Consider the following 26013-nt stretch of genomic DNA (forward strand, 5'->3'; position numbering starts at 1 on the left):
AGACTTCCCACTGAGGTGCCTTGATACAGCACTCTGGGAACAGCCTATTCGTTCAGAAATTTCTTTCTGTGTCTTACCCTCTTGCTTGAGGGTGTCAATAGTGGCCTTCTGGACAGCAGTCAGGTCGGCAGTCTTACCCATGATTGGGGTTTTGAGTGATGAACCAGGCTGGGAGTTTTAAAGGCCTCAGGAATCTTTTGCAGGTGTTTAGAGTTAACTCGTTGATTCAGATGATTAGGTTCATAGCTCGTTTAGAGACCCTTTTAATGATATGCTAATTTTGTGAGATAGGAATTTTGGGTTTTCATGAGCTGTATGCCGAAATCATCCGTATTAAGACAATAAAAGACCTGAAATATATCAGTTAGTGTGCAATGAATCTAAAATATATGAATGTTAAATTTTTATCATTACATTATGGAAAATAATGAACTTTATCACAATATGCTAATATTTTGAGAAGGACCTGTAGAGGCTATAGTCCTCAAAACGGCCATCCCAGGTTCGAGTCCTGGATCCGGCGACCTTTGCCGAATGTCTCCCCCTCTTTTTGCCCCTCCTTCCTGTCTGCCTGCTATCAAAAATAAAGGCCTCTAGTGCCAAAAAAAAACCCTCTTTAAAACATCTCCCTTAAAGTACTTGTGGGAACTGCAGGAGTGTTTGGAAAAAAATCCCTGTCCAATTGGCATTTACATTGCCTTGCAAAACTCTTCACACGATTTGAACTTGTTCACATTTTCTCCCTTTACAAGCGCTGACCTATATGGATTGTATTAAGATTTTATGTAAAACACAAAGCAGCACATACCTGTGAAGTGAAAGGAAAAATATTTGTGGTTTTGTATATTTTTTAACAAAAAAAAATCTGAAGTTTATGTTATTAAAGCCCTTCTAATCTGATCCCAGTGCAAACCGATGCCTTCAGAAGTCAACTAATTTGTAAACAGTCGATCTGTGTCTAATTTCATTTTAATATAAATCCAGCTATTCTATGAAGGCCTCAGAAGAGGTTAGTCAGAGAACATTAGTGAACAAAAAGCGACATGAAGATTAAGGAAAACAGCAGACAAGTCAGGGAGCAGGTTGTGGAGAAGTTCAAAGCAGGGTTAGGTTGTAAAACAACATCATAAGGGTTTAATATCGGACAAACCCAAGTTTAGTCAGTCAGCTGTAATCTTAAACCGACAGGCCCGGAGAGCAGGGAAGCACCTAGGAGAATCATGTAACTCTGGAGGAGCTGCAGAGTTCCACAGCAAAGGCTGGAGAATCTATCAAGAGTCCAACAATTAGTCCTGCACACCACAAATCTGACTGATTGCTGAAGGAAAGCCATAAGTAGTTTAGTGTTATGTTTGCCATAAACCATGTTAAAACCTTTTGGCCCAAATGCAAAAAGCTATGTTTGGCAGGAGAACACATCATCTATACGGTGAAAAATGGTCGGGGCCGCATCGTGCTGTGGGGATGTTTTTCTGCAGCAGGAACGGAGAAACTGAGTGGAATTGAAAGAGGGATGGGGCTAAATACTGGGCAATCCTGGAAGAAAACCTGTTAGAGGCTGCAAAAGACTTGAGATCGGGGCAGAGGCTCAACTTTTTGCATGGCGCTGCATAGCCTGGTAAGAAACACAAACCAATTAAAACCAAGTGTGGTACACATTGTAAAAGCGAAAGTGCAATCTTCTTGTGATTGTTAAGAGTCAAAATAGTTTGCTATGAAGAAAACTTAGTATTGTTCAAGTAAAGAGAGCTTGTGGTACCACAAATTACAGCAAAGTCTAAAAGACATGTTTTTATTTTTGTTTAGATATGAACAGTGTGTGTTTCGTAGGTGAATAATTTGTCCGTTAGTAGACCACCTACGGCGGTAAAATGTCTTTATTCATTGCTTAGTTAGTCACAGTGTTAAGAGTGCGGATGGTGCCTGCAGTCTGCATATCAGAATATCAGACACATTTCACTTGCACAGAGTGTGGATATCCACTCACCCCACAACCCTGAGCTTAGATTGTAGATTTTTGAACAAAGAGAAGACAAGCAAGCCCTTTAGTGAGACAAATTTTACAAAAAAAGGGCAAGTGCATTTGGTTAAGTCCAACAAAAACTTGAACCCATTCTTACAAGTTGTTGTGCAGCCAGTTAACAAAGCCCCTCAGTGCCCTCTTCCCTACATCAAAGTCCATTGGCCAGGATGTGAAGCTCAGACATCCGTGGAAGCCGTCCTCGTAGTAATCACTGGCGACAGATACTCCGGCGTCCTGCAAACGGCGGGCGTACATCAGGCCGTCATCCCTCAGCACGTCATACTCGCACGTTAGGATGTACGCACGAGGACATTTAGCCAGCACCTCCGGTCCAGCCAGCAGGGGTGATGATCGCACATCCAGAAAACCCGGTACCTTCTTCAGAAGCCCGTGTGAGTCTCTCTCCACAACGACGGGTGTGTAGCTTTTCTTGAACTTTTGAGTAAGGAGGCTGGTCCAGTCTAGCCGAGACCTCAGCTCTGAGGTGAGAGCCAATTGTTGCATGGCGCTGTGGTTGTTTGCTATGAGCTGAGGCTCCACGGAGATGTCAGCGCCGAGATACTGCAGCCAGAACTGGACCATGAGTTGCCGAGAGAGGATGGCCATATTGTGGTTCTGCACATATGAGGGTGTGTTGAAATCCAGAGCCTGGAGTGCTGGGTAAATCAGAGCCTGGACGCTGAATTTAACATGCACGCTGTCATCTGTGGAAATCTGGGGAAATATAGATATAAATGTGAATTGCATATCAGCTTGCAGCTTGAGTGTCACATGAACCCAGGATTCTGGGTTCTGTCAGTACCTCCTGAGCTACAGCGGCGGCCAGATTTCCTCCAGCGCTGTCTCCGGACACAGCAACACGCTCAGGGTCGATCGCGTACTTGGCCAGAACCTCTGCAGATAAGAAGTGCTTGGCAGCAGCGACACAGTCTAAAAACGGCTCTGGAAAGTGTACATCTGGAAACAGACGATACCTACACATATGTACAGAAGATTAAAGACCTAATGCCATGGAACCTTAATAACAAAAATGAAACACATAATTAATTGCACCGTGTATTAACACAAGACAGCTGCCACTCTTTTGGGGGTATGTCCCTATAAGCCTTGCACAATGAGAGACTGAATTTGTTTGCAATTTTCGCAAAAAAAGCTCAAACTCCTGCCAAAGATTCTCAGTTGGATTTAGGTTGGAACTTTGACTGGGCCATTCTAACTGACAAATATGGTTTGATCCAAACCACTATGTTGTGGCTCCCTCACTACTAATCCATATTTGTGAAAAACTTTGAAAAGCATGTTTCATTTCCCTTCGCCTTGACATTTATGTGCTACTTTGAGTTTATATCAATATCAATGAAATACTTTAAATTCGGTTGCAATATGAAAACATTTGAAGAAGTTCAAGGGGTTTGAATGATTGTGCAGGGCACTGTACCTCCAACTGAAGGTTTCACAGCATGTCAGCTATAAAGTACACAGCATAGAGTGAGAAGAAGACATGAACTTACTCAACAGAGACCACAACGGTGTTGAGCTCATCTGAAATCATGCGGCTCATTTTATCGTATGAACCCATCTCTGAAGAAAGATAAGGGAAAACAATAATAACAGCTTTCTATTTTTCAGGTAAAAAATATTTCAGTGTATAAAAGCAGACCTTTCTAAATGATTTGTGATGACAGCTGAAGAATCTAAGGCAATGTATATAAAAACACATCTTGTGCTTACTGCCACTGCCGAAGGCCCAGCCACCTCCGTGGAGATACATCAAGCCTCTCCTCAGGTGACCCTCCCCTCCAGCCGGGGGCTCGTAAACTCTCACTGGGATGCGGGCAAAGGTGATGTCGCTGACCTTGACTCCTGGGACGACCCCCGCAGTAGACTCAGAGCCTTGGAGCGCCGTCACTGTGGAGTCAAAGCCCTCCAACGTGTGCCTGACTGACGTGATGTAATGGTCGAGACCAAGTTGGTGTTTCAAAGTCGCCTGCAAACAGCAGGACACAAGAAAATATGTAAAATGGATAAAATGAAAAGCATGAGCACAGATCATAGAGAGCCTTAACAGGCAAATACATCCAACCCAGTAACCTCTGTTCTAATGCACTGTGGTACGTCTGCCCTCTGTCCCACCCAGACTGTCTCAATACTTGTCCTGAACAAATGCCAGAAGACACAGCTGTTTGGTACAGTGGGGACTCAGTCAAGATCCAGACCACTATGTGAGGTAACATTAAAGATATTAGCAGTTCTGATACTGAGATGCAACCCAAAGTTTGACAGAATTTGCAACCAAGTGCACTAAAGCAACCCCAGACCAACAGCATTACCAGATTTTACTTAGGCTGCATCTGTTAAATACTCTCTTTAAATTCAGTTGTGCAAATATAGTGTTGTTCACATAAGTAAATTTAATTTAGGAAGATCTCAATTATGACATTTGACATGGATTGACCATTTATTTTGCTACATCTATCTTCCTATCAACTCTGATCAGCTTTCCTGCCAATGCTGAAGAAAATCTTTCCCACAGCATAATGCTGCCACCACCAGGGATGCTACTGGGATGGAAGACAGCGAGCTTAGCCCCCAAGAAAAAGGAAGCCATGAATGTCTGCCTTATGAGATAAAACATTTTCATGCATAAAAAAAGGCCTGATCAGTTTATTTAGTATTACTTGTAGAGTATTTATAAAGACCTGATATGGGGTCCGGTTTCCTTTTCCCCAGCTTTTTGTGGAAGACCCGCTGCCTTTCCATTTCTAAATCTTTAAAATGTTAATAAACAAAATGACTTCATGAGTTAGTTTTATTTTCTAAAAAGTGCATAGAGGGGTTGTGTTCATGAAGATGATATCAAAGACAGTTATCATAAATTAAGAAAAAAGATTTTTGTACCTGGACAAAAAGAATGTTTTACTCTTTACTAGTTTAAAAAAATATCCGAATATTATCTGAACTGATCAAAAAAAGCCAACGGATTCCTCACTGACTATTAAATAAAGATGAAGCCGATGTGAAACAGTTGTGGGGGAAAAACTAAGTACATCCTTGCTGCTCCCACAGGATTTAAAAGGGAAAGAAGCAGCCAGGTTCTACTAATCAAAAGCTCTGACAATCCTAGCAAAATGTTGCAATGGCCCGGTTAAAGTCCAGAGTTCCACCTGACTGAAATGCGTTGGTGGGATGAATGTGAACAGCTGTCTTTATATAGAGGTTACATTACACACAGATGGACTCCCCTGATTACTAATGAGGTAACTTCTAAAAGCAATTGTTTGCACTAGATTTAAGGGTATCAGAGTAAAGAGGGCTGGCAACAAATGCATGTCACAGTGTAAATTGTTACTTGTAAAACAAATGTGAAAACTATGTATTATTTTCCTTTAACTTCCCAATCATTCACTACTGTGTGTTCGTCTAGGCCATAAATGCCAGTAAAATAGCTGGAATGTAGTTGTTGCGGGGCAAAATATGGAAAAAGGTTAAGGATAATTCAAATATTTTATCATGCAATGGAAATAAAACTTGCCATTTTATCCCAGTTCTTTACTTTTGCCTAATTTACTGACACCAGGTAAAGTGCAACATTAAACGTCTTTGCAAGACACCAACAGGATTTGTTGAAAGTAACTCACTAACTTCAACCAGTAAGGCAATGTCAACCGAATCAGATCGTCCTTTGTCTCTATAGAGTGTGACTTTCACAATATGGAAAAAATGTGAAGATCAGGAGTGTTTCCTCATGGTGCAATAAGATTGACTTTGCAGCTTTGCACCATGACAGATATTGCTACAGTTTCAAAATTGCACGGTTTTTGCAAAAATCCTGCAGTTCCCAGAGCATACTGGTTTCTCTTTGAGGTTATGAGCATTAGAATTGTGGATAATCGCCCTGTGTTTTACCTTAATAAAAATGCATTCTGAAAATAGTATTTAAAACACATTGCTTCATTTTAACTGTGTAACAGCAATCCATAACAAACCATTTCAAACAATGAAACATGGTGTTATGCCCACTCCAAGGCAGGTCAAAGTGCAGCAGAAACTGTTGGCAGAACTAGGGAAAAGTTCAGCGGCTCTCAGAGAATTTAAAAATGTTATTTTGCAAAAACTCTAGAAGCAACACCCGTTTCGTGCAAATGAATGATAGCCACACATCTCTGCTTGCAGCCTCGGACTGATCAGAAGGAGGAGAACACATCTTCTCTCACCAGGTTCATTGCAGTCCTGGACACAGCATCCACCACCATCAGCTTCCAGGGCTCCTGGATGGCATCGGGCAGCGGGGTGTAGATGTAGTAGGAGAGCGCTGCAACCAGCAGCACTGTTACAACGACCACCTTCAGCCTCATCGTTCTCTGTCCCTCAGCTTCAGTATCCAGCTTCAGTCGACACTGTGTTGCTGCTGGCCTGAATGGGGCTGGAGGATAAACATGTACTTCCGCTTGAAGCCTTTCACATGTAAGATTTTATTTTGAAAAAAAATAATAATAATAATTAAATCAACTAATTCTGTGAAGTTTAGACATAAACATATAAAACAAAAACAATGTTTATCGCTTTTTGCAGTTGTCTCAACAAATAATGAAGATTTTGTTTTCAAAATACAACAATATTCTAGCTTTTATTTTGAAGAGATCGCATTGAAACGCGTTTGTTTTTGGGATACTTGTTATGACAGTTGCGGTAAAATAAAAAAACGTAATACACATTTATAACCACAGAGCGGCGGTGTTGAGCTGCTGATAGGACAAAGCAGGAGATTATCTAAGTATCTTATTTCAGTTTTAAGCATCATTAGACTTTGATGAGTTACTTATCAGTAGTAATGGTTGATATGAAAGTATTTTTAAAACAAATCTATATCCTCTGTAAAGGCATAACCTCTTGACTTTCAATATGTGATTATTATAATCCATTAAATCTTATTTTCCGTAATATCTCTCAGTTAATTGCTTATTCTGTAAAACTCAACTTTTCAAACACATGCTTAACAAACAATACAGAAATAAAATATAATCCATAACTGTAAAACAAGTGTGATCCATTTAAATGATTTAAAATACTGATTAAACAAATGTAATCAGTTGGTTAACTGTATATTTAACGCAAATAAAACAACATATCAATAGAAACAAAAAAAGTATGACAAATCCAAAACAAGCCTGTAACTTTAGTAACAGGTTAGCATAACATCAGAGTCAAATGGTATATTTTGTAATAACAAAACCTAAAAGGACCCTGAAGAACACCACATTTGACTTTGGTAAGTGAAGAAGATGCATTGTTGACAAGTATAAATTAAAACTGTAAAGTATTGTGGTCATCCAGGATTTATATCTTAAATAATTGTATCTCATTTGAAAACAGCATTTAAATGAAATTCTAGTAGAAAAAAATGACAACTTTCTTATTTTGTATAGTGTTATGTAGTTTTTAATAAGTCAGTGTTGGACTGTGTTGCCTGTATTAGGAGCTATAGCTTTAAAAGAGAAGCCTAGTTTTTATGCAGACCCTGCTCTATCTAATGGAGCATAATTCTGTCTCATCTTCCCATCTTTTCAAGTATATTTTATATGTTTTAAATACCATAGTGATTTTGCATATTTCTTACCTTCAAATCAGTCACAGCAGCAATCAGATACAGGATGTTTGAAGGAGAAAGAGTGTCACACTATTAGGGTACCTGGCCAGAACATAACCGCAGGATGTTACAGACAGGTATGTATGACAGCCACACTAAAAGTGGTGCAACAGTCACCAGTTATTTTTACAAATTTCCCCTAAATGTGGAGCACAGTTATGGCAAAGCTAACACTCGGGACAGTCTAAGAGTTTCAACGTCATTTCTCCTGCACTTGTTTCTGTGCCCTATTTATCTCCCCATTTTTTCCCATGGCTCAACTATGACCATAGTCAGTCCTTGTTGGCCTTGTGTCAGAATAAGCACAAAACTGGATGAGGATCTGACCTCTGGGTTGAGACGGTTTTCCAAAACAAAGCCTCTATACTTCCAGACTGTATCAGAGTAGGCTGTAGAAAAATCAGAGTAGAGTTGTCAGAAAATCATAAATAAATGAAAAAAGTTGCATCAGAGCTTAAAAAATAATAAAATAAAAAAAACATACATAGCTTCACTGAAACAAAATAATCGACACCACTTTGACACTGAAATGTGAAAATGGCAAATTATGGCTCGGTCCCATTTCCTGTTCTTAATTAGGCCTACTCAGATTTTTGTGAAACAGATGGTTGTGCACTGAGGATATGAAAGAGAGCTGAAAGCAATCACATCTACAATTATCATACTGGTGACTCATAAAACTCCAAACTTCTTTGCAGTCATCTTCATGTTTAAAATTCTTCACTAGATCAGTGCTGCACATAAATATCACAAACAATACACTGCATCCCTTTCAACAAGCTGCTCTGAATCAATTTCCCCAGGAAATCTTGGATTGCAAATATGGTATAGATCATTTCAGGAGTTTCTGCATGTGTGGAAGAAAATGTGTGCATTAAAATATTCCCTTTCCTCCCCCTCCTCCCTGCAATGTGTTGGCTTGGCATCTCCTTGCGGTCTGTGGTATGGAGGGCAGAGACAGGGCCCCTGTCTTGTGACGCTGACTGGAATTACACTTATGGTGATTTAACTTGACCAAACACATGAGGCATTAACGGAGGTTTTGCATTTCAGGCGGTCTGTCTTGCTGCACGTCCCTCTGCTCCGACTCTGCCTTCAGATGCCTCAGCGAACTGCTCTGCGTCCGCTATTTTGATTTTAAAGGCGTTCCAAAAGGAAACGGGATCCAACCAGAATGCAAATTAGCTTGTATAACAGACTTTTGCCAGTAGAAATTACAAGCTAACTAAATATACTCCAGCAGAGACACTCCTAGGAAGATAATTTAGACAAAAAAGATGTGGCCGATGTAAAATAAAGTGCGTTGAGAGATAAAGTTTCCCAGGCAGTTCTCAATAGGAGTCAGACAGTTGTGTGTATACAGCTGCAGGATGACAGGTGGATGCATTAAAGATTTACTGTCTTTTTTGTGTGTGCATCATCACACACAAGAAAAGCCATATGTGCATCATAGGGATAATGAGAAAGTATTTTCCCTCTCGAGTGCACTACTAAGACAACATTAGAAACAGTGGAAGTTTTTGACAAAGGTCATATGGACAATTGTCCGAAGTGGTATTAGAAAGGGGTGGTTGCAACAAGTTTTCTATTGCTTTTTTTGCATGTGTGATGGGGAGTTGGTGGTTACTGCATGCTGCTATGCAGAACTGCAATACTTTTTATCCCACCGCAGGATTTAGATGATTTTCATTGGTTGGGAGGTGGAAGAAGGAGGAGTTTGACCAGGGTGACATTAAAGCCAAAAAAGAAAATTGGCACTTCTTAGAAATGACCATGCTTATTCCAAACAAAGTCCTGCAGATATACATTTTTATTGACTATTCAATTCCAGAGAAATAATACAACAAATGAAGACTTACTTTCAGGAATATACTTCTGTTTTAATGTTCCAGTAGATAAATTAGCAATTTAAATAACCCTCTGAAGAAATTTAGAAGTTAAGGAGGTTTTTGTCAAGCTTCTTTCTGATTTGATGATTCAAAAAGTGAAATGGAAGTGGAAGGCCACACTATAAGATATAGTGCCTTGCAAAAGTATTCATATCTCTAACTTTTCTACATTTTATCCTGTGACTACCAGACAAACAAAGCTATACAAAGTAGTATATTATGGTGGAGATAAAATGATACTTGTATTTTTGTTTTGTTTTCACAAATAAAGACCTAAAGAGTGTGGTGTATATTGGTATTCACCCTCCTTTACCCTGATAACCAAAAAACAAATCATGTGCAACCAATTGCCTACAGAATGACATATTTAGTAAACAGAGTACTTTAATCTCAGTGTAAAATTAGCTATGTTGTAAAGGCCTAAGAGATTTCATTTTAGAGAACATTGGTGAACAAGCAGCAGCTTGTTGATGAAGGAGAACAGAGCAGAGAGGTCAGGCACTATATGGGCAGTTGTCCAGTTAGTTGTGCACTTCAGACATATGCGCTTCATGGGAAGTACAGCAAACATGTGGAAGAAGGCGCCCTGATTTGATGGGACCAAAATGTAACACAATGTGTGGTAGCAAACACACCATCCCCACCATGAAACATAGTTCTAGCAGGATCATGCTGTGGGGAGACTATTCTTTCAACAGATGCGGGGAAGTTGGTCAGGGAAGACTAGAACAATAAATTTACTAAATACAAAGAACTGTCAGATGATGTTAGAAGACTCAAGACTTGGGCAGAGGTTTCTGTGTGAAACAAATGCATGTCATAAGGTAGTGACATTTAAAACACCATGAGAATTATCTTTTTTTATTTGTCAAACTTATAATATAATTGCTTATATTTGTAATTTGCCTTACATCTAAATGATTTATGCACACACTCACACATACAATGCACTGATTGACAACCCAAACCAACACACAGTGATAACAGTATATAGAGGCATTCAGGAATATCAGGGACAGGAGGCCAGTTGGTGCTTACATTGTTTGAGCAGCAACACAGATGCCATTTCTGAAAAGACAAAGAACAGCCTGATGTTATTTTTTATTATTTCAAAAGCAAAACAAGGTTTCATGTCTTCAAGACCAGCAGAAATGGGCTCTCTTTGTGCAAGGTGGGCATTCAATTTCGATTACGATGAAAGTTATATAATACCTTATTTTCAGAATGTTTGATAATTTATCTTAATTTGCTCTTTTCTGTTTCGGCAGAATGCATGACCTAATTACACAAATCCTTTGTTTGCTATTAACTCATAATATGGTATGGAGAGTAAAAGCAAAGAAATATTAGATTTTCTGAATCTCATTTACTGGAATAAATGTGTATGTAGAATTGCCAGAAGCAAAAGCAAGCTCTGACTAATGGTGAGATTAGGAATAAATTAAAACCCTGGTTTTCCTGTAAATGTGAGAATCAGCGCCAGTCTGGCCTCTGCCAGGTAAAACCTTTGAATTTGTCATCAGTTTCACTTTTTTCCTTTCCATTTTCTGGTAAACTCCTCCCTTGCTTTTATTACTAAATGTTTGAAACGCAGCTGAGAACCAGCTTACACTGCAGGGAAAATACGTATTGAACGTGTCAAGATTTTTCTCAGTAAATATAGTTCTAATGGGGCTATTGGCATGAAAGTCACACCAGATGTCGGTAACAACCCAAGCAATCCATGCGTACAAAGCAATGAAAAGAATAGGTACATACTTTAAGATGTGTGTGATAAAGTGGAATGGCACAGGGAATAAGTCCTGCAGACACGAAGAAGCTGCAAAAAGTGTAGAAAGCCAAGAGAAATCTGTCAGGGCTTAGAAAGCAATTCTCTCCCCTATCAGTGCCAATTAAAACTGGCTGCTTTAGTTGTCTGTTGGCCCCTAAAAATGTTTTTCCTCTTTAAAGCATTGCACAAGGAACATCTCATGATGTGTAAAAGCAAAGAGTGCTTTTAAGACATGTTTTAAAAGATAATGATGGCATCTGTTACATATGTAGTTCTAGACTTCTGAATATTCAAGTCAGCACCGATGGGATCATATTTCAAAAGTGGATTATTTACCATAAACCAGTTGCTCCAAAAGAATCATCAGAAGTGTCGTTCAAGAGCCAAAGAACAAAGAGCTTCAGAAAGACCCGGAATTGGCTGGTACAGTTCATCCATGAAAACTACACTCTATGAATGCTTACCACACAATACTCCACTGCTGAAGAAAAAGAATGTTGAAGCCTATTTATAGCTTGCTGCAGAACACTTGGACAAGTCATTGAAATTACAGGAGTAATTCAATTCAGGAGTAAAAGGAGGAGTTTGGAGGCAGGAATATTTTTCGGCATCTTGGTCATGGCACAATGTATATAAATCATGGAAGGATGAATGGAGAAATATACTGAGACGTTCTTGACAAGAATCTGTAGATGAAAAGAAGCTCTATTTATAGGCAAAACAATGATCCCAAACAGACCTGGAAACTCTGAAGTGATTTCAAAAAAGGAAACCAAAGGTGCTGGAATGGACAATCCAACCAAAATCTACTGTGGATCAGATTGTATAAAAGGGACCCCCTGAACCTTTAGGACTTGAAGAAAGTTTGTGTGAAAGAAAAGGTAAAATCATATCCAAGCAATGCATGCCACTAGTTTCTCCATACATGAGATGTCTTGAAGTTGTCATTTCCAAAAATTTATTTTTTTACTAAGTATTTAATAGACTTCAGTAAGTATGTTTAATACTTATTCCATGTGTCATTCCCCTTTGTTACACTCTGAATAATTTAGGGACTTGTTGATGTTGATTTCAATGTATTTATAGATATAAGGAATATATTTATTGTGTAAATGCACATGTTCAATATTTTCCCCACTGCATCATGTTTTTCACTGATCTGCTGGGGATCCTGAGGTAGGATCTCCTGCTGCAGACACTACATTGGATTAACCACCCAGAAGTTTAGAAAAGGATTTGTGTTGGCAGATGGCCTGGGCAGAGAAGGTTAAAAGGTTGTATGTCACACTGCTGTAGACAACTTCATGCCTCTGTCCTGACCTTTACCCTGAGGCTTGCATGAGGACATATCGGTATTGTCCTTTGCAGGCTCCCCCCAAAAATACAAACAAGCAGTGTTTTCCACCAACTTGGTGATGAACACACAGGAGAATGCTTGCAGATGAACATGCACATTCTGGTGACCTCCTACTTCCTCCTCGGCATACCCAGCCGACGCCCTCAGCCCACTCCCACGAGCCTTTTTCTCTGGTTCTAAATGCAATCCTGATGTTCTGTTAACCAGTTCCCCACCCCCGTACTCCCACTTCCAGCCCCATGGGCCAGAACCAAGGCTGTTAAATGTGCTCTTTGCGCCCCTCCCTTCATGTTCAGCTGCTGCACAGCGACGCTGACAAGAGACAGCTGTTGTGGCGGTGAGAGGGTGAGAGTGCTCCAGTCAACGGCAATCAGAGAAAACACACACAGATAGTCGGACATATGATGTGTGTTTGTGTGAGTGTGTGTGTGTGTGCGGGGTGGGTGGGGGTGTCACCTCACATTTTTATCAGCACTTTAATCTGTAATTCTGGTGTGTGGGATTTATTTTAGCAAATTAACACACAAGGAGCAAAACGTTTGGGCATAAAGGACCTTGAAATCCCAAGAAGCTGAATAGCGTCCGCACCCAAGCTGAAGGGCATGCCTGGAAGACAGGAGGAGGGGTGTCTTCTTCTGGAGAAGGGAAGCATTTAAACAGCTGGTGTCATGCAGGCTGTGATAAACTCTTCCCCCTTTTTCACTGACATTTCCCCAAGGAGGAGAGAGAAGATCTGATCGTCAAACCTGTTGATAGTTCCAATGCAAACACAGATGCAGGCAAAGCAGGGGCTCCTGGTAAAAGAGCACATGCAGTCAAGGGTTTCATTAACTTTGGTTCAGTAATATGGTCTGCTGAATTTACAATGCTTTGCAAAAATGTTTAGCACATGTTGCTACATTACAACCACAAACTTCATTGTATTGTACTGAGATTTAATGTAACAGACCAACACAACACGTGATGCTGCCATCAACGTTCTTTACCATGACGATGGTATATTTAGGGTGATGGGGTGTTCTCAGGCCTTTGCAGAACAGCTATGTTTGAACTGAGTAAAGTATACACAGATAAACTCTTTTTGGTAGACATCTGGTTGCACTGGATTTTATTTAGAGGTATCAAAGTAAAGTGGGTCGAATGAAAATCCAAGTAACTGATTTTATTTTTAAAAAATGCAAGTCCGTGTTTCTTTTTTGGCATGGAACATGACAGAGTTGAAGGGGTATAAATACTTTTTGAAGGCCCTGTAGGTTCAAATATTTATGCCTGAGTGTGTGCATGCAAGTGCTTGACCCTCCTGTCCTTGCTTACATATGTGATGTTGCATTTCTGGCGCCTGTTGCTTTCAGCAGAAGCTCAGGTCCAGGTGCCTGATCCTTTGAGCGGGTTCTGATGTACGGGCCGGTTGTTTGTCCACACTGGTGTCTGGGGTGCTGAGTGATCCACCCTGTCCTGTTTTGTCAGGGATGTGTCAGCACTTTCATATCATTTTCTTTTATCCCACCCACTTCTCCATTCCTTTCATTTCCACCACTTTATAGTATAGTGAGGTCATTTTGTGAGTTTCACTCAATGTATTCTGTTTTGTTGGCTAAAGTAGGAACTCTATTTCCAACTTTATATTTTTAAGGCTTCAAGGGGATTAGCTTGAGATTCAATGAATCACTGTCTGCTGAGAGTTTCTTTTAGGCCTCAGGTAACTCAAACACGTTTACATTTTGCATAAAGAGTATTTGTATAGACCCCAGCATCTTAAGGTGGATTTGTGTATTGCACCATTTCATCTTGTCAATGGACTTTGAGCACCAAGGGCTTACTGTTTTAACTGGATGTCCAAATGAATCCAAACAAGTTGGTAAGAGCTCATACTAAGGTATGGGTGGGCAAAATACATGTTCCACAGGAAACATTTGCTCCGAAAACTTCCAACAATCTGTCAAAAGCTACTTTCATGCTAAATACAGACAAACTTATTAACATACTGTAGTAACTGCTGATGTTTTGGAACTTTATCTCAGCCCCCACAAAACAATATAAATGGACAGTTAGACTGATGTATTGGTTTTGAGTCTTAAATTCAAAAAGGCTGCATGATAATGTTTAGCACTTTTCATTCTCTTGTAACCATTTCAAATTGTATTTTTGTTTGCTGTTTGCTTGTTCACAAAGCCCACTGGGTTCCACAAAGTAGGTCAACACAAAGTCCTCATGTGTTTTACTTTTTATGCAGACAAATGGATGGATGGTTGCATAGCTAATCAGACTTTCATGGAGCAGGGTGAAGTGTATAGCCAATGGACGGGGGTACCTCCAAAAAGTGCTAATGTTGGTTTGCAGGACAATGAGTGGGTGACATACTTAAAATGGGGCACCAATGGGGTTATTATCCCCAAAGGTGATTTGGTTCTCCACAGCTAGGGAGTAAATTCAGATCCATGCCATTGCGTCACCATAATGACTCATCCAGTAAATGTTTTATCCTTCTCTATTTTTTAAATTCTTTTGGAAGATCGCTGGGCAGGAAGATAGTGTCAGGTTATAATCTTCTTTTGGACCAAAACGCAAACAAGTGCTAAGAAAAATAGTAAGGTTTCAAATGTTTTACACAGAATAGCTAAATTAAAGTCTTGACAATCAGGCTGTTACTGTTCCAGGGAACCTCTTGACACAGATGAAGATAGATTAACAAGGTTGGGGCTTATTTTTGTTTTTGATTAATGCTGATCGAGGGATGAAGATGTTGGAGGCTTGAGCTGGCAGACCTGAGAAGATACACTCAGAAAAACGGTCATAGTGGTAGGTAATCCAGATAAAATATGCAACTCGGTGTAGCTAAGGCTCACGGCTTAAATTTCTTCCCGGAAGAGATTTGAAGTGCGAGTCATGTCATCTGGAAACATGAAAGTATCACTGTAGCATGGACCATAGCTCAGAAGAGGCTAAATTACCACAACAATGGCCTACCACGCAGCTGCTCTTACATAACTAGCATGAGCTTGAAGAACTTGATTAGTGTCAAGTGCTCCAGCTGCAATCAGAGCTGGCCCGCCCTCACAGACTGGATTAGCAGGATGGAGTGAATGACGAATGGAGAACAGCACAAAACACCAAACACCCCTGATTCCCAACAGGTAAACTATACAAATCATGTTATACAGGTCCTTCTCAAAATATTAGCATATTGTGACAAAGTTCATTATTTTCCATAATGTAATGATGAAAATTTAATCGTTGTGCAGCGTTTTCTGCCACACTTTTTCCTTCCCACAGACTTCCCACTGAGGTGCCTTGATACAGCACTCTGGGAACAGCCTATTCGTTCAGAAATTTATTTCTGTGTCTTACCCTCTTGCTTGAGGGTGTCAATAGTGGCCTTCTGGACAGCAGTCAGGTCGGCAGTCTTACCCATGATTGGGGTTTTGAGTGATGAACCAGGCTGGGAGTTTTAAAGGCCTCAGGAATCTTTTGCAGGTGTTTAGAGTTAACTCGTTGATTCAGATGATTAGGTTCATAGCTCGTTTAGAGACCCTTTTAATGATATGCTAATTTTGTGAGATAGGAATTTTGGGTTTTCATGAGCTGTATGCCAAAATCATCCGTATTAAGACAATAAAAGACCTGAAATATTTCAGTTAGTGTGCAATGAATCTAAAATATATGAATGTTAAATTTTCATCATGACATTATGGAAAATAATTAACTTAATCACAATATGCTAATATTTTGAGAAGGACCTGTATATCCTACAGTCCTGGCAAGCAGATGGAATATCATCAGCCTAAATCATTTTTACTGTAGCAAGAAAGTTCTGGTTTGATCTTGGTCTGGGCTTTCCATCTTCCCTGTTTGAAGGGTTGGGGATGGGGGGCAAAAATGCAATGGCTCTCAAATGTCTACACACCCCTAATAAAATTATGAATATTCAAGATAAATGATCTTTTCCACATTTATGTAGTAATAATTCTGTAAAGTTAAACTATAAAACAAACAACCTTGTAATGGTTGATGTTGTTATTGGAGACACATTCCAGTACGGTGCAAAAACAAACAAAAAAAACCCCCACACCTCAGACCATCCATCAGTAGTTTATACTCTTATTTATCTGTGACCTTCCACCGTCTGCAACAAGGCAGGGCAAACTTATTCGTAAAGCAAATTTAAGCAAAAAGACAATTCAAAGAACTTTACATGACGAAGAACTTAAGGAAAAAAAAAACACATGTAGTACATTGCAGTGGCAAAATAAAGGAAAGTGAAGAAAAGTAAGACTACAGATTGAAATGAATGATGATTCAGTTAGTAGTTTAATTGGAACAGTCAAAGGCAAATTGGTTTTTAACCTTTATTGAAAAGAACTCAGGGATTCAGCAGTTTTGCAGTTTTCTGGAAGTTTGTTCCAAATTAGTGGAGCATAAGAACTGAATGCTGCTTCTCCATGTTTAGTTCTGATTCTATGGATGCAGAGCAGACTTGAACCAGAAGACCTGATTGGTCTGGAAGGTGGATACAAAGACATCAGATCTTTAATGTATTTTGGTGCTAAGCCATTCAGTGAATTATAAATGAACATAATTATTATATTATATTATATTATTAAATAAGTCTATTCTCTGAGATACAGGGAGCGAGTGTAAGGACTTCAGAACACACCCACAGACCGGTTCCCCCTCCTCCTCTTGGGTCACCGGCTAAAACTGGGTGTGTTACGGTTGAGTGGTGCCCACAGCCTCGCTGTCTCTTCAAACAGAGATTGAAGACATGGACAGGCAATGCAGAATGGAGACTCACATGGCGAGTCAGAGAAGGGTCAGATTGCAAGTATTTGTGGCAATTCCTGTCAACAAAACAGAGAAATCTAAAAAAAAAAAAAGAGTCAGAGGGGGAGGATTCTTGGCCTGAGGCCATGGTTGATATGTCACTTTTAGCCTCATTTTAAAAACAACAACAAATGCTTTTTTGTCTTCATTTACAGTAAAAAAAAACTGCCAGGTATCATATTCTGCAGTTGGCGGTGAAGCCGACCACCTGGTCTCCATAGAAACACCGGTTTTAAGCACAGAAGTATTGCAATCCTCCCAGTTAATTGTGCAGTGTAACTGCAATTGACTCCTTAAGTGAACAGCATATTTCAATTTACTGGCTTATTAAAAAACCTCAAGCATGAATCTCACTTAAAGAAAACCTGTTAGATGGTTATTCAGTAATAACTATGTCCCCATAGGCTACAGCTTCACCCAAATTATTCATAGCATAGATACACAGAAACTACTCATTACAGTTCATGCCCTGTAATAAGATGTTTGCTGCTGATTTGGAAGAAAACTGTCTTCATGCTCCTCCAGTTACGCTTTAGCAGTAGCTCACTTTAAATCTAATTACGAAAGAACTGTTAAGATTCGAAAGTGTGAAAAAGGTGGGTGTTGTTTTTCCCCCAACTTTGTCCTGTATAAGGTATTGTTTCTGCAACTATAGTTAGTATTACACACCTGACTACGACCTTTACCCACAACCAATCATTCTGATGACATAAAATGGCACAAAAAGGAGTCAACAATACATCTGACCAGGCCATTGTTTCACATTGGACATTTCAGTTAAGAGATTATTGATTACAATTTAATAACGTTGAATATATTTAAATCCAAAATGTGGGGATAAATTAAAAAAACATGCCTACATATATTTAAGGGGAAAGTTCTGGACAGTAGTTATATATAAACATCATTTGCATGAAAGTCAGCTTAAGTTTATACTTTTCATGTTGCATTTAAAGTTTTCCTGTTAGGGTTTAAAGGATGAAGGGCTGCATGGTGGTACAGTTGGTAGCACTGTTGTTTTGAAGCAAGAAGGTCCCGGGTTCGACTCCTGGCCGAGGGTCTTTCTGCATGGAGTTTGCATGTTCTCAAGGGCAACAACAGTTTGTGCACATGAAAATTGGGTGCACAAGGTTATATAGATTGCAGATTGTCTCAACGTTACATATTATGGTCAAAGTTATAGAGGCACAAACTTATACATACATACCCACTAATACAGGTCCTTCTCAAAATATTAGCATATTGTGATAAAGTTCATTATTTTCCATAATGTCATGATGAAAATTTAACATTCATATATTTTAGATTCATTGCACACTAACTGAAATATTTCAGGTCTTTTATTGTCTTAATACGGATGATTTTGGCATACAGCTCATAAAAACCCAAACTTCCTATCTCACAAAATTAGCATATCATTAAAAGGGTCTCTAAACGAGCTATGAACCTAATCATCTGAATCAACAAGTTAACTCTAAACACCTGCAAAAGATTCCTGAGGCCTTTAAAACTCCCAGCCTGGTTCATCACTCAAAACCCCAATCATGGGTAAGACTGCCGACCTGACTGCTGTCCAGAAGGCCACTATTGACACCCTCAAGCAAGAGGGTAAGACACAGAAATAAATTTCTGAACGAATAGGCTGTTCCCAGAGTGCTGTATCAAGGCACCTCAGTGGGAAGTCTGTGGGAAGGAAAAAGTGTGGCAGAAAACGCTGCACAACGAGAAGAGGTGACCGGACCCTGAGGAAGATTGTGGAGAAGGGCCGATTCCAGACCTTGGGGGACCTGCGGAAGCAGTGGACTGAGTCTGGAGTAGAAACATCCAGAGCCACCGTGCACAGGCGTGTGCAGGAAATGGGCTACAGGTGCCGCATTCCCCAGACCTGGGCTACAGAGAAGCAGTACTGGACTGTTGCTCAGTGGTCCAAAGTACGTTTTTCGGATGAAAGCAAATTCTGCATGTCATTCGGAAATCAAGGTGCCAGAGTCTGGAGGAAGACTGGGGAGAAGGAAATGCCAAAATGCCAGAAGTCCAGTGTCAAGTACCCACAGTCAGTGATGGTCTGGGGTGCCGTGTCAGCTGCTGGTGTTGGTCCACTGTGTTTTATTAAGGGCAGGATCAATGCAGCTAGCTATCAGGAGATTTTGGAGCACTTCATGCTTCCATCTGCTGAAAAGCTTTATGGAGATGAAGATTTCATTTTTCAGCACGACCTGGCACCTGCTCACAGTGCCAAAACCATTGGTAGATGGTTTACTGACCATGGTATCACTGTGCTCAATTGGCCTGCTAACTCTACTGACCTGAACCCCATAGAGAATCTGTGGGATATTGTGAAGAGAACATTGAGAGACTCAAGAACCAACACTCTGGATGAGCTAAAGGCCGCTATCGAAGCATCCTGGGCCTCCATAAGACCTCAGCAGTGCCACAGGCTGATTGCCTCCATGCCACGCCGCATTGAAGCAGTCATTTCTGCCAAAGGATTCCTGACCAAGTATTGAGTGCATAACTGTACATGATTATTTGAAGGTTGACATTTTTTGTATTAAAAACACTTTTCTTTTATTGGTCGGATGAAATATGCTAATTTTGTGAGATAGGAATTTTGGGTTTTCATGAGCTGTATGCCAAAATCATCTGTATTAAGACAATGAAAGACCTGAAATATTTCAGTTAGTGTGCAATGAATCTAAAATATATGAATGTTAAATTTTCATCATTACATTATAGAAAATAATGAACTTTATCACAATATGCAAATTTTTTGAGAAGGACCTGTATGTGGATAAACACCCCATAGCAGGATCAAGAGATGCTTTTCATAGCCATCAAGAGACTTCTAGCATAATTCTGGCTGTCATGTTTTGTTGTTTTGCAGATGGACCAAAGCGCAGAGAGCAACGTGAAAGCAGCATTATGTGATTAATGGATTTTAATAATAATAAAGACAAAACTCACAACGGAGCACAAGAAGAACAGGACATGGAAACGGACAACAATGGGAGGATCCAGTGGGGACAAATGACAGCAGGTTAGCTAAAATACTGGGGGATGCAGGTGTGAGTAATCAGGTGGGTATGTGGAACAGCTGAGGCAGAAGGCAGGCAGAGCAGCTGAGGGAGGGAGACAAATTAACGCAAGAATAGGTAACATAATATCAACAGGGGAATAATGAAAACTAACACAAATGAGAACTGTTTCAATGAGAACACTGGCTGGATATTTAACTGCTCTTCTTATTGAAAATAGTGAGGTTTTTTTGAATTGATATTTTTTTTCTTCACTCAGATCTTGATAAAACATAGTCTGCAATTTTTTTGTAGGGCCTTATTTTACGTTTTAACCATCTGGGCCAAACAGTCCACCTCAGATAAAATGAAATATTTTAGGACTTTTGCTGCATGATGTCAGATGATAGAAAATGTTGTGTCTTTTTCTACAGTCTTTGTACAATTAAGCCCAAAATTATTCATACCCCTGGCAGATTTAGTTTTAAAACTATTCCTATTGAAACAAGAAGTTGAGACAGTGAGTTCAGACTCTTTGAACTCATCATGCAAAAATCTTCAGCTCCCTCCAGAAGGTCCTTCGTCAGATTCCTGGACCCTAAATTGTTACAATTACCTTTAGTCACAATAAAAAACTTGGTACAATTAAAAGATTACTTTAAACCTAAATCTGGTAGGGATGTGAATAATTCAGGACTTAACCAAAGAAATCTATACTTTAACTGTACATAGGGTGCCGAAAAAGGAGTTTTCCCAGGGACATTTAACCAAAATTAGTGCATTAATGCAGTTTTGCATTGAATTGTGTAATTGGAAACCAAATATTTGTTTATAGAATCATCTATCTATCTATCTATCTATCTATCTATCTATCTATCTATCTATCTATCTATCTATCTATCTATCTATCTATCTATCTATCTATCTATCTATCTATCTATCTATCTATCTATCTATCTATCTATCTATCTATCTATCTATCTATCTATCTATCTATCTATCTATCTATCTATCTATCTATCTATCTATCTATCTATCTATCTATCTATCTATCTATCTATCTAAGCACGTTTTATTGCGAGCTATATTGGGAAGGCTGCACTTCCACTTCATGTGATTTAGAGAATCACAAAAAAACGACCCGTCCGTCAGTCTCCTGAAGCCCCCGCCCCGCCGGTCTGTTGACGGGAACTCCCCCCTAAGTTCCCCCGGTTCTCCTCTCACTGCTCATTCTCTCCATGAGCTGTCACATACACACATACACACACACGGACGCTTACACACACACAGAGCCCCTCCGTGTTGAAGCAAAGCTCCGCTCCGTCTAGTCTCTCCTCGGCTGCCGAGCCGCAGCTGGTTTGATTCTGCGGGCTGCGCGGAGCCTCGTCGTGACAAGAGTTTTGGGGAATCGCCTGAAGGAGGAGTGAGCCGAGGAGAAAGAAGGTAAGACGATGGTGTCAGAGTGAGTGGCTCCTCTGCTCTGTTTTAAGAAACTTACAGCCTTTCTCACTGACTCGCGCGCGGTAGCAACGTCATTTAGGGTTTATGTGTTACATTTCCAGGTTAAATTGGGTGTATTTCTGATATATCTCGGTCTGCGCGCGCTAAGCGTTACGTGCAAATACCGCGCGCGAGCGCTCGTGCCCTCTCTCATCAGGGGGGAACCTCCAATTGTGTGAAAGGAAGTTGGGACATCTAACGCAAAGACTCTTATAGAGTGGCACCTCAAGGGCTCTAACAACCAGCGGTCTAACTCTAGGCAATGTGCTCGAACCTTCAGAGGAAACGTAACTTGACTTTGTAAACGCAGATCAGCTTAACTCCCTCTTTTGAGTGCAGTTTTATAATTTCTTTGAGTAGATGTCCAGAGAACCTGTTGTCTGCAGTGACCACGTGACAACTGCCGGTGTAAATGTGGGTTAAGGTTTGAAGGAAATCTTCTGTCATACTATTTCCTGCAGTTTAAGGTCCTTTTCATGAATTCGGACAGAAAGTGCTGGTGTGATCTGGAGTTTCTCCAGCTATGTGGGTTACCCCTACTGGTCTTTTCCCTGCACACTGCTGATCAGCTGGCTGACATAAGGCTACTACAGTTTTACATTAAAATAGGCTGAGGATGGTATGAGATTATAATTGCATGATTATTGTGAGGAAAAATATCAAATTTTCAAGGTATTATGGTACTTTTTATTTGTGGTCGGATTTTTCCAAGATTGCTCCATGAAGTCGGAGTTCAGAATGGAAAAGTTAACTGTGCCATTTAGCAAATGTGGTGAAGGTGGACGAAATAAACTAATGGTTAACATGTCTGACAGCTTGTAACTCTTTAATTTATTTGGACACATAGTGTTGTAAAATATATATTTATGAACATATTCTCTTTGTGATCTAAATGATAGAATGAAGAGAAGTACATGTTTATTAGCTTGCATTGCTTACGGCAGTTTCCCACCAGATCAGCTACCAAATCCTGCTGTTTCCACACTTGTGTTTAAAATGGTCCCCACTCAGGTGTGACGTCATTCCCAGCTGCAAGCCCTAACCCCGGAGGCAACTCGAATGCAGCATTTACCACAATATTAAGCAAAAAGTTATATTATTGAATTAATTTTTTTCAAATCAGAAATGCATTCCTGCTGCTACTAAAATGTTATTACATATTAAATATTACGATGTAATACTGTTCTGACATGTGTTTAATGGAATTTAGATTGTGATCGAAACACTTCAGCAAGAACCTAAAATCAGATGTTTACTAGACAGGCCACATGTAGTTAGACATCTGTACTTAAAACGAAATCACCCGAATAAGAGGAATGGGTGGCGCTGCTTTTGTTTTTCATGCCATGACCATGTTTTTCGCAGAAAAAAACGGTTCCCAAAAAGTTCTATTTGTCTTTCAGGTAAGTGAGTTAAAAGTGCAGAAAGTGCTAGCTGACCGGCAGTGCACAACAACACAAAGGGGAGGGACTCAATGGCATTTCTCTATGTTTAACACCGCTGGAAAAAACTTCAACCACACCATCACCTTTTCTGGCATCTCATTAAAAGGAATTTAAAGTTACCTTCAGGGCATTAGAAATGGTAAGATGGACGAAAGTATTAATAACAGTAATGAGCACATGTTAACAAGAAAGCCTTATTGGGCTGGTTGGAAAAATTTCCATTTAGACAAAACCAGGAAAGTGAGAGTGTAGAAACTGAAACATTATTATTAATTAAGCGCTTTGTTAAGACAAACAGCTGGCAAACTACTTGTACTCGTACTCGTCGTCTTCCACTTTATCCGGGACCGGGTCGCGGGGGCAGCAGACTCAGCAGAGACGCCCAGACGTCCCTCTCTCCAGACACCTCCTCCAGTTCCTCCAGGGGGAGCCCAAGGCGTTCCCAGGCCAGCCGAGAGACATAGTCCCTCCAGCGTGTCCTGGGTCGTCCCCTGGGCCTCCTCCCGGTGGGACGTGCCTGGAACACCTCCCTAGGAAGGCGTCCAGGAGGCATCCGGTATAGATGCCCGAGCCACCTCAACTGGCTCCTCTTGATGTGGAGGAGCAGCGGCTCTACTCCGAGCTCCTCCCTGATGGCCGAGCTCCTCACCCTATCTCTAAGGGAGTGCCCGGCCACCCTACGGAGGAAGCTCATTTCAGCCGCTTGTATCTGGGATCTCGTTTTTTCGGTCATGACCCAAAGTTCATGGCCATAGGTGAGGGTAGGAACGTAGACCGACTGGTAAATCGAGAGCTTCGCTTTTTGGCTCAGCTCTCTCTTCACCACAACGGACCGGCACAGCGCCCCCATTACTGTGGCAGCCGCACCAATCCGTCTGTTGATCTCCCGCTCCATTCTTCCCTCACTCGTGAACAAGACCCCGAGATACTTAAACTCCTCCACTTGAAGCAGGAACTCCCCTCCAACCTGAAGAGGACAAGCCACCCTTTTCCAGTCGAGAACCATGGCCTCAGACTTGGAGGAGCTGATCCTCATCCCAGTCCCACAAGCCAACCACAGCCGATAGGACTCCTTCTTCAGCTTGACAGCGTCCCTTACTGCCGGTGTCCACCACCGGGTTCGGGTGCAGAAAGTTAAGCTAGCTGACCGGCAGTGCACAACAACACAAAGGGGAGGGACTCAAGGGCATTTCTCTATGTTTAACACCGCTGGAAAAAACTTCAGCCACACCATCACCTTTTCTGGCATCTCATTAAAAGGAATTTAAAGTTACCTTCAGGGCATTAGAAATGGTAAGATGGACAAAAGTATTAATAACAGTAATGAGCACATGTTCACGAGAAAGCCTTATTGGGCTGGTTGGAAACATTTCCATTTAGACAAAACCAGGAAAGTGAGAGTGTAGAAGCTGAAACATTATTATTAATTAAGCGCTTTGTTAAGACAAACAGCTGGCAAACTATGAACAACATATTTATCCAGCAGCCGACTGGAGGCTTGCTATCCGAGCCGATAGCCCGACTAAATAACCAGATAATATAAACTTTTCATACCTGTGTTATGCTGTAAAAAGAAGAATAGCAAAAAAAAGAACAATATACACAATAAGCACTTGAAATCTACCACTAAATTCAGCGGATGTTTATTGTGTATTTGTTCAATGTATTTCTAATCTTTTTATTAAAATGACTAAACAGTAATGCACCAATCAATTGGCCAGAGATCTGAATCGGCCATATTTTCCTCAGTCGGCTCTAAGCGGTGATCCGCGGGGTCAAAAACTAAATATTCTGTTTCATACCTTTTCAAACATCCTAAGATTTTTTTGCATTTTTTTTCTATTGGATTCAAACCTACTACCTTTTATAAAGAACCAGCAGCACCTTTTTATTTTTTCTCTCATGTGAAAAAACCCCCAGAATTGGTCAGAATGCGAATCGGCAGGTCAGCTCTCAAATAAAATTGGGAATCAGCATCGGCCAGGAAAAGCCTGATGGTGGCATCTCTGCTAAATACCAATAAATAAATGTTACGTTTATTGTAAAATAACATTATTATACCTGTAATAATCAGCATATTTTGTTATCTTTGTAGCATTAGGGATAGTATGTGCTTTTCTGTCTTAAATAAAATACAACAGGTCATGTTATATATTTTTGTTTAAAATGTTTTCTAATTATTATGAAAATGTGGAATTTTACTTAAGGTCATGCCATGAGAATCTCATCCAGGCCAAAAAAGGGAGGCAATGGTTGGTTAGGTTTTCCTGGAGAGGTCCCATAGAGTTTCAGATATTTACATGATTTATGTGTTAATTTAGTATTCAGTTTGTTTATTTAGAAGCCAAAGTATATTCCAAAAGCTCTGTAGTTCCATTAATAAATGAATATTTAAGGTCGGCAGCAGTCTTTGAACAGAAAGAACAACAAAAAAAAAAGCTTTACCAGAAACAAATCCATGAAATATTCAGAAACAATACAAAATCAGAACATTTTCAACTATGTGTTAAATAATGCTGTGCTTGCAGTGCTGTAATGCCATGTAC

General features: G+C 40.2%; 2 protein-coding genes across 2 annotated transcripts in view; one reads left to right on the forward strand and one right to left on the reverse strand.

The window, feature by feature from the left end:
* Positions 1-1776: 1776 nt before the first annotated feature.
* Positions 1777-6437, reverse strand: nceh1a (neutral cholesterol ester hydrolase 1a). Its single transcript, XM_047345511.1, has 5 exons — positions 6238-6437; positions 3755-4010; positions 3535-3604; positions 2826-2997; positions 1777-2737 (listed from the first exon to the last, which is right to left on the reverse strand). Exons 1-5 carry the CDS (start codon positions 6376-6378, stop codon positions 2117-2119), a joined length of 1260 nt encoding a protein of 419 aa, XP_047201467.1. The 5' UTR covers positions 6379-6437; the 3' UTR covers positions 1777-2116.
* A 15359-nt stretch (positions 6438-21796) lies between these two features.
* The window catches only part of ppp2r3a (protein phosphatase 2, regulatory subunit B'', alpha), a 91941-nt gene continuing 87724 nt past the window's right edge, over positions 21797-26013 (forward strand). Inside the window, exon 1 of the mRNA XM_047344972.1 lies at positions 21797-21965. The gene's annotated coding sequence lies outside the window, so the exon portion shown is untranslated. The remainder of the gene's footprint in view (positions 21966-26013) is intronic.

The sequence above is a fragment of the Girardinichthys multiradiatus genome, chromosome 19 (assembly GCF_021462225.1).
Source record: "Girardinichthys multiradiatus isolate DD_20200921_A chromosome 19, DD_fGirMul_XY1, whole genome shotgun sequence".
In the NCBI taxonomy this organism is placed as follows: domain Eukaryota; kingdom Metazoa; phylum Chordata; class Actinopteri; order Cyprinodontiformes; family Goodeidae; genus Girardinichthys; species Girardinichthys multiradiatus.

Coding starts and splice junctions, on each gene's coding strand:
- nceh1a (XM_047345511.1), bottom strand. CDS start 6,378: ATGAGGCTGAAGGTGGTCGTTGTAACAGTGCTGCTGGTTGCAGCGCTC. Junction 3,605..3,754: donor CTGGGCCTTCGGCAGTGGCA/GTAAGCACAAGA, acceptor ATCTTTCTTCAG/AGATGGGTTCATACGATAAA. Junction 2,738..2,825: donor CCGCCGCTGTAGCTCAGGAG/GTACTGACAGAA, acceptor ATATTTCCCCAG/ATTTCCACAGATGACAGCGT.